The following is an 8405-nucleotide window of genomic DNA, read 5'->3' as shown; positions in this document are numbered from 1 at the left end:
GATGCAGTGGATAGCCATCTATCGAAGGGAAAGGGGAAGGGGCTTGGAAGAGAAGTCGCCTCGAGTGTCCTCCACAGCGTCCAGTGCTCATAAAAGGCGTAGATGCTAGGAAATAGATTTTCCAGCTAAGGAAAGAGAGGCTCCCAGAATCTTACCTCAAAGACAGCTAATTAACTGAGAAGGGGACACACACACACACACACACACACACACACACACACACACACACACACACACTGGGCCAGCACTGGAGACTGTTTCAGCACTGTTCTGTCCAGAATTTGCTAGAGAGGGGCCAAAGGAACCACCAACTTCTCAAGTTTAAGGAAACATAAGTAGCCTTCATTCCAGAGGAGAGCGCTCCCCTGACCCCTGCAGAGTGTGCCACGGGCCCCTGCTTTTGCTGTCCCACCCCAGGACCCCCGCGGTCAGAACTCACTTTTAAAAGAAGGTTTCGCCCGCCAAGTCCAAGTCCCCAAATGCAGAGGACTGGGCTGTGTGACTTCAACTCCACTAGCTTTCCTTTGAGCTTGTGGTCACAGCTTGGTATCTGAGCCTCAGTTTCTCCTATCCTTCCAACACCACTCACTCCCACCCCCACCCATTCTCACTCCCCCCATCACCACCCCCATTCTCCCACCACCACCACCCCGGAAATAGACCACCACCCCCATTCTCCCACCCCCCCCACACCCCACACGCCCCCCAACCCCCCCGGGAATAGCCCCGCCTGGTTCTCACGGAGGATTCAGTGGGCGGGGCCAGGGAAGTCTGCGGTCACGCAGCGGTCACGTCACCGCCGAGGGGGTGGGCCCCGGGTGGCGTTCGTGGGGGTCACGGAGGCTGCTGCTGCGCCCCGCCCTCTCCTCGGGACCCTACGTCGGCTCACGATCTCACGCTTTGCGTTTCTCTCCCGGCTGCATCCCGAGGAAGATGGCAACCGATGGGCTGCACGAGAACGAGACGCTGGCGTCGCTGAAGAGCGAGGCCGAGAGCCTCAAGGGCAAGCTGGAGGAGGAGCGGGCCAAGCTGCATGACGTGGAGCGTGAGTGCGAGCGGGAGGGTGGAAGGGTCGCTCTCTGCCCGAGTGGGCCCGACCCTCCGAGGGGCTGGCGGACCCGCGTGGGACCGGTTCCACCGCTCCGGGTGGGAGGATGCCCAGCCCCTCCCAGGGGGCGGGTAGAGAGGCGCCGCCAGCCGGGAGGAAACCGCTTTACTGTTCTGTTCCTCTCTGGGCTCCTGTGCCCCTGTCGGGTCCTTTCTCTGCGTGGATTTCGAAGCTCCGTATTCCATCTCTCCACTGACCTTGGGGGAAGGGATCTGCGTGGCGGAGGGAAACAGATACGCTTTCCGCATCCGCCGGCTCGGCTTGCGGTAGGCCCTTTTAGAAGGGTTTGATGGATGCTGCGGTTGACATACTAGGGCCGAGGTGGTGTGAACTTGCCAGCGTGCCGCATCCCGGTTCAGAACAGGCCCAGGGACCCTCGGCCAAAGCTGGGAATGGGGGACCGGGCTTGGGCAGTGGTCTTACCTGCTCACCCTCCCTTGCTGAACAAGGCCTGCCAGCCCCCACCCGCACACATTTATGTGTGGTACCTTCCCCCAACCTCCCGCCTTCCTAATTGGCCCCAGCCCTTTTTAAAGTTCCATTTGGAGAAAGGAACTGCGGTTCAATATAAAGCCTTTAGCTTTGAATTTTCTTTGAAACTTGCTGGAAATATAGAATCTTGGTCGTGCCGTCTCAGGGCCTTTCTCTTGAGTAAGGAAGAGCAGTAAGGTCCTGTGTGGTTTACAAATGTGTCCAGATGTAAGTACGTTAAATTGTGAGTTAGTTTTCTGGTAACAAGATCAGGTCTGGTGCAGCTGCTTGCTTTGAGGGACCCGGGCCCTTCCACACTTTAGACCATTAGCGTTTATTTACCCAGTGACTCCAAGATGACTGCCACGGCTCCAAACATTGCCTCTGTATCCAAAGCAGAAAGAAGAGTGTGAACACCAGGCTTTTTGCCTTCTTAGGAAGAAAGCAAAAAATTTCTCCAGAATTCCTCCCATCCCAACATTTCTGTTTGTACTTCATTGACCAGAACTAAGCCATGTGGGCCCTGTCAGGGAGACTAGAAAAAGGGGAGCCAGGCTGAGCACACTGACACCCCAAAGTTGAGGAGAAATGGGGAGTAGGTATCAGAGGCATGACACGGGGTCTCTCCTCTTCCTCTCTAGAGCCCAGTGTGCCACAGATAGTAATCTTGTCTCTTAGCGCCTCAGGCAGGCTTCTCGATCTGACAGCTGAGGAAATGGAGGCTTTCCTTAGCCCTGGGGCTTGAGAGTTCTTTCTGAAGTCCTACACAGGTGGCTCTTGTGACATGTGCCCCTCACTCTGGCACAGCCCTGCCCCCCACACAGGGACACTCATGTCTCGCCTCTCCCGGACTCTGTCCCACTCTGACCATAGTCTCTCCCAGGTCCTTCAGAACCCTGGCTTTCTCCTGTACCTCTCAGCCCTGCCCTGGCGTCCGGGCCTTCCCTGGCATCAACTTCCAAAAGTCTTGCCCAGGGACCATGCCTCTGGCCCTCCTGCCTCCTCCTCAGCTCTGGCTGGCGCCACATCCTTCCTTCTGCAGCTGCGCTCCAAAGGCTGCTGGGAAGAGAGCACCAGGAGGCCGCTGTGCTCAGTGGCTGTCACACCTGAAGGATCTTTAGCCCGCTACCCTGGCTCTTGTCAGACATTGGTCTCTGTCCTGCCCACTTCATACTTCTTCCATAGAAAATGGGAGGTAGAAAGCTGGCCCCTGAGTTCGTAGCTCCAAACCCCCTAGCCTAGGGTCAGCTTCTTCCCACGCCTAGTCTCCGGATCCCCACAATCACCTCATACTTAGTTTTCCCTCCATCTCTTGGCTTCCTGCCTCTGTTGACAGACAGACAGACAGACACACCACACACCTTTTACTCACACAGTTTGCTAGCCCTGGTGTGTCAGGCTCTGCTTGGCCCTTCGAGATGCTGCAGTGAACAAATCAAGACTGTTCCCTCAGAAGGCACTGGTCCAAAGCTGGGAGTCAGGAGTTCAATAGGTCAAATAAGTGGTAGGCTAGGCTATGTGCTCTGGATAGAGGGGCGGAGGCGGGAAATGAGCTGTGTGGGAGCTCAGAAACTTCCAGACAGTGAGAGAGAGGCCTGAGGTCAACCACAGGTTGGGTTCTTCAGAATGCTGTCCACCTTGGTCTTTTAAAGGCCTCTCCCCTTTACCTAGACCAAGTAAGCCAGCTTGCCAGTGGGTTCCCAGATCCTCCTGTCCCCAGCTCCCTAGTATTACAAGCACGAGCCACTCTAACAACTGAATTCACACTCAGGTCTGGACTCAAGTGCCATCTCCACAGCCCTGGGACTTGGGTTTCTTAAAAGCCTGAGTGAACTGAACCGCTGGCATGTTTGTTTTTCAGGGTTTTTTAAAAAAATTACTTTTCATTTTTTATTTGTGTATATGCACTCTTACAGAACACAGAAAATTAAGTCAAAATTCTTTTAAAACCTTCCAATGGGGCCAGTGAGATAGCTCAGCAGGTTGTGGCTAAGACCTAAGGACCACAGTTGCATCCTTAGGACCCCCGTGGTTGAAGGAGAGACAATCTGAGGTCCACCTAGGACACATGTGCACACACACACACACATACACACACAAAATAAGTGAATGAATAAATAAATGTAATTTTGAAAGGAATTTAAAGATGAGTGAAAAATCAGTTGGTGGAGGGCTTGCCTAGAGTATACAAGGCCTGGGTTCCATTCTCTGCACCATGTAAACCACGTCTGCAATGCGGGCCTGTAAATCCCAGCACTTGGGAGGTTGAGGATCAGAAAGAAGGTCAGGCTTGTCCTCAACTACAGCTGAGTTTGTGGCCAACCTGGGCTGCCTGAGATCCTGTTTAAAAAACAAATAAACGCGTACATAAATATTCTTAAGGCAGTGCGACAGTTGGAGATGAAAACAAGAAGGGGATGTTCAGCTCCTGGTTCCCACTCTGTCCTCAGCCCCTGACAGACCAGCGCCTTCTCTGTAGACGTCATCCCCAGGCAGATCCTTGGCCAGCCTGGCATGCCTGGAGTAGCTCATATGGCTTGGATGACAGGGAGTCGGTGTGCCTAAGTCGCACAGCCAGAAGTTCCTGTCACACCAGCCTTCTGGCAGAGTTCCTTCTCCTCCCCAGAGCCTCCCACCCTGCCTCCCACCCACTGACAATCCACTACTGGGGAGGGCAGCCTTGTCGCAGGGCTTGTGTTAGCTTCCTATTTACCTGACCAGCCGTTGCTGCACAGACTCCCACGGGCCAAGAGCTGTTAGTTCGGGCAGCCAGAAGTCTAAATGGGTCAGCAGGTTCAGAGGCTGTGGAGAGAGCCTCTCCGTATGTCCACAGCCTGAGGATGGCGTGGTCCTCGCCTTACAGTTTTGGCTCAGCTAGAGCTGTGGTTCTCAACCTTCCTAACGATGCGACCTTTTAATACAGTTCCTCATGCTGTGGTGACCCCCCCCCCACACACACCATAAAATTATTTTGTCACTACTTCACAGCTGTGATTTTTTTCTGATAGGCGACCCCTGAGAGGGAGTGATTTGAGGGGTCACGTGACCCACAGGTTGAGAACCGCTGATCTATAAAGGCCCCTCCCCTGCTTCACAGCCAGCCCGCTTTATTCCGACCATTGCTTCTCACGTCACCCTCTGTGGCTCCCTCTGCTCTCCCCTATAAAACGGACCCTTGGGGGTCACATTGGGTTCGTCCGCATGACAGTCTCATCTCAAAATCTTTTTAACATTCGTGGCGTCTGCAAAAGCCCTTTTGCCACATGAGGTGACATCCTCGGTTTCTAAGGATGTGAGCCTCATCAGAAGCAACGGGTGGAGAGCCTGTCAACAGTCCTGAGGGGTCAGGAAGGGACCTTCTTCAGCCTCGGACCCCTGATGCAGAAGCATACTTCTACCACTCACTTTAGGTGAGAAAGCTACAGGTCGCGCCTCTCCGTGTTCCGCTGTGTTCTAGAGAGCAGAGATGTTTTGTGTTGTTTTGTTTTGTTAATTAAAAGAGCAATGTGAATATAGGGCAAGTACGGACGGTGGGAAGGGTGGGGTGTGGGGATAGTGTCAAGACAGTGGGGGGGGTGGGGGAGACACAGCTCCACGTTCGAGTCTCAAGAGTGAGGAATGATCTGGAAGGCCGTCTGACAGCGGGAAGAGCTGGCAGGCAGCAGCATCCTGGGCTGTGTGAGCTTTGTTATACAGAGTCCCAGCTCCTTCGAGACAGCTGTTAATTTTGTTAAAGAACAAAGCTGCAGAAGTAAATTTACGTGACTTTTCCTAAATCCAGACTCCATTTGGGTTAGTCACAGGATTTACCGGTGAGGGCGTTGGCTTTTCTGTCTGTCCTGAGGATGCTCTTGTGAAAGGTTTTCCCCTTAAACACTCCATGGTTGGAGCTCTGTACTAATCTGATCTCGTGGCTTAGGGGGGAAATTTAGGCAGAAGCACACTCTAGACAGGCCTGCAGCAAATGTGTCATTTGCTTGGCCGTGTTCTGAGGAAAGGCAGCCCCAGTACCCAGGCTGAGGGAAAGCCGATGCCCTGACAGATGGCCTGCTGCCTGCGGCTCTGCCCTCTGATAATACCTGGGGCGGGAGCAGAATGCCAGCCCGCCTTTCACTTCCTGTGCACTTTCCTCTGCTCTGCAGTCATGGCTTGGAGCATGCTCGCTAGGGGAAGTCTTTCTTTCTTTTTTTAAAAATATTTTTTAAATTTTTTTACATATACATTTATATTATTACACATATATAAAATAAGCTACATACAGCAAGAAGAACCACGAAACACTCAGAATTATATTAATGTTACATTCATAGTGTTTTGGCTATTTGTATTTGGCAACCTTGAAGAAAACATCTTTCCTATCTTGGTGTGTCTAAAAAAATTCTGAATGTAAATCAATATCTATCATATCTCATCTCTATCAACGTAAAACATCTATCTAGACACAGAGGCATTTTAGCCCCCAAACAATTAAGCTTAATTGTAAAACTAAACTGTCTGGTCTTCAACCCCATCAGAGACTTGAGAAGGAATAAAATTAATTACCTAAGTAAACAGGAAGTGCAGGTTAGCAGGTTCTCAAGTTTAAAAAAAAAAATACAGAGACAGTTTGCTGCCTGAACAGTCACCCAAAACTCTCTGTAACTTTGGAGCATCATCTTCAGCCATGCATGGTCCTTGGTTGGTGCATCAGTCTCTACAGCAACCTCCTCCTCTGCCCAGATTTTTTAAAATATATATTTGATTTATTATAATTAATTCACATTGCCTCCCGATTGCTATCCCCTCCCTCTTATCTTCCCTTTCCCACCCTCCCTCTCTCTTCTCCCTATTCCCCTCCCCTAGACCTCTGGCACCAGCCTCTTAAGTCTCATCAGGCTAGCCTCCATCCCCTTCTACTGTGTGCCCACTAGACTGTCTTGCCAAGGAGCAGGGACTAAATTGTGGGTACCCAAGTGCATGTCAGAGGTTCAGCAGCACTCCCCCTCCCCCTCGTGCGGAGAATCGGCAGTCCATCACATTGGCTAAATCTGAACAGGGGGGTCTTGGTTCTCTGCATGCATTGTTCTTTTTTATTTTAATTTTATTAATTTGTTCAAATTACAGCTCAGTTATTATCCCATCACTTGTATCCTCCCGTTCCTCCCTCCCTCCCACTTTTACCCTATTCCCCTCCCCTAGGTCTATGACTGAGGGGGACCTCCTCCCTCACTATATGGTCATAGGCTATCAAGTCTCATCTTGGTAGCCTGCTTATTCTTTCTCTGAGTGCCGCCAAGCCTCCCCACCAAGGAGAGGTGGTCAAATATGGGGCACCAGAGTTCATGTCAGAGTCAGTCCCTGCTCTCCACATAACTGTGGAGAATGTCCTGTCCATTGGGTAGATCAGAGTAGGGGTTTGACGTTTACTACTTGTATTGTCCTTGGTTAGGGCAATAGTTTGAGCAGACTCCCCTGGGCCCTGATCCACACGTCACGATGTTCTTCTTGTAGGTTTCTAGGACCCTCTGGGTCCTTCTATTTCCCCATCTCCTTTATTTCTCTTACCTAGAGTCTCAGTAGGATGTCCTCACATCTATCCCAATCTGCTGGTAAGTGAAGACTTTCATGGGACATGCCTTTTGGGCTAGTGCCCAATTATAAGTGAGTATATACCATGTGAGTCTTTCTGCTTCTGGGTTAACTCACTCAGTATGATCTTTTCTAGTTCCATCCATTTGTCCACAAATTTCAGGATTTCCTTGTTTTTAATAGCTGAGTAGTATTCCATAGTGTAAATGTCTGCAGTTTCTTTATCCATTCTTCTACTGAGGGACATTTAGGCCGTTTCCATGTTCTGGCTATTATGAATAAGGCTGCTATGAATATGGTTGAGCATATGTCCTTGTTGTGTGGTGGAGCATCTTCTAGGTATATTCCAAGGAGTGGAATAGCTGGGTCTTGAGGAAGCCCTGAGCCTGCACAAACTGATGGGAAGTCTTTCTAATGGGTCCTCTCAGTATCCGATCCCTGTAGGGCAGTTAAAGCAAAGGAGGAGAGTCTTTGTAGCCCCACACCTGCAGGGCACCTCTTTCCATGCTTTGATAGCCCTCGTGGCTTGCTTTTATGTTTATAGTTTTTTAAGCATTCTTGAGATTGTATTCAATGCACTTGAGATACATTTTACATTTAACTCAATAGTTACTTCCTGCTGTGTGTACAGGAGAAACTGTCTGGGGACAAGTGGAGCGACAGAAGCTCATCTTTCCCAGCCTGGTCTCCAGCTATGCTATGTAGCTGAGGATGACCTTGAACTTCTCACTCTAATGCTTTCGCCTCCCAGATGCCGGGATTCCAGGTGTGCACCCCCACAGCCAGCTACTCAGTGTTGACTGAAAGCTGAAAGACGTTTTTGTCCTGGTGGAAGGGTGGTCCCCAGGGTGAGAGACTACTCCCACAGTCCCAGCTAGAGAACCCTAATACTTGCCTTTCAGGGAGGGCAGCGGAAGCTCAAAGGAGCCTGCTGGCTTCCGTGGAATTAACAAGAATGTCTTTCCGTTAGCCTTGCCCTGACGGAGAGGTAGGGAAGCCAGTGTGGCTCGCTGCCTCCCCCTTGTGGTGTGGCCAGCCTTGGAGCCCAGCTGCTCCTCTGCCTGGTGTTTTCATGGTCCAGGCTCACTTCTGTGTTTGTCTACACCAGTGTCTGGTGAGATTTCACTTCTAAGGAAACGTGGAGGGAGACTTCACTTCTGTGGTGTAGATGGAAGTCTGAAAACCACTGTGCCGTGCTCAGCAGATCTCGAGCTCCATGCAGCTGGAACTGGTCATCCTGTTCAGCCCCGCAGGCCTG

The 8405-nt window shown here is 51.2% G+C and overlaps 1 protein-coding gene across 1 annotated transcript in view; it reads left to right on the top strand.

The window, feature by feature from the left end:
- The first annotated feature begins 782 nt into the window (after nt 1–782).
- Nucleotides 783–8405, top strand: part of GNB5 (G protein subunit beta 5) — a 30501-nt gene continuing 22878 nt past the window's right edge. The window contains exon 1 of the mRNA XM_084754576.1: nt 783–1045. Coding sequence (XP_084610702.1) covers nt 934–1045 — 112 coding nt within the window. The 5' untranslated portion in view covers nt 783–933. The remainder of the gene's footprint in view (nt 1046–8405) is intronic.

Source organism: Acomys minous (assembly GCF_964271855.1).
Source record: "Acomys minous genome assembly, chromosome: 13".
Lineage (NCBI taxonomy): Eukaryota > Metazoa > Chordata > Mammalia > Rodentia > Muridae > Acomys > Acomys minous.
This window is presented reverse-complemented; position numbering and strand designations above follow the sequence as displayed.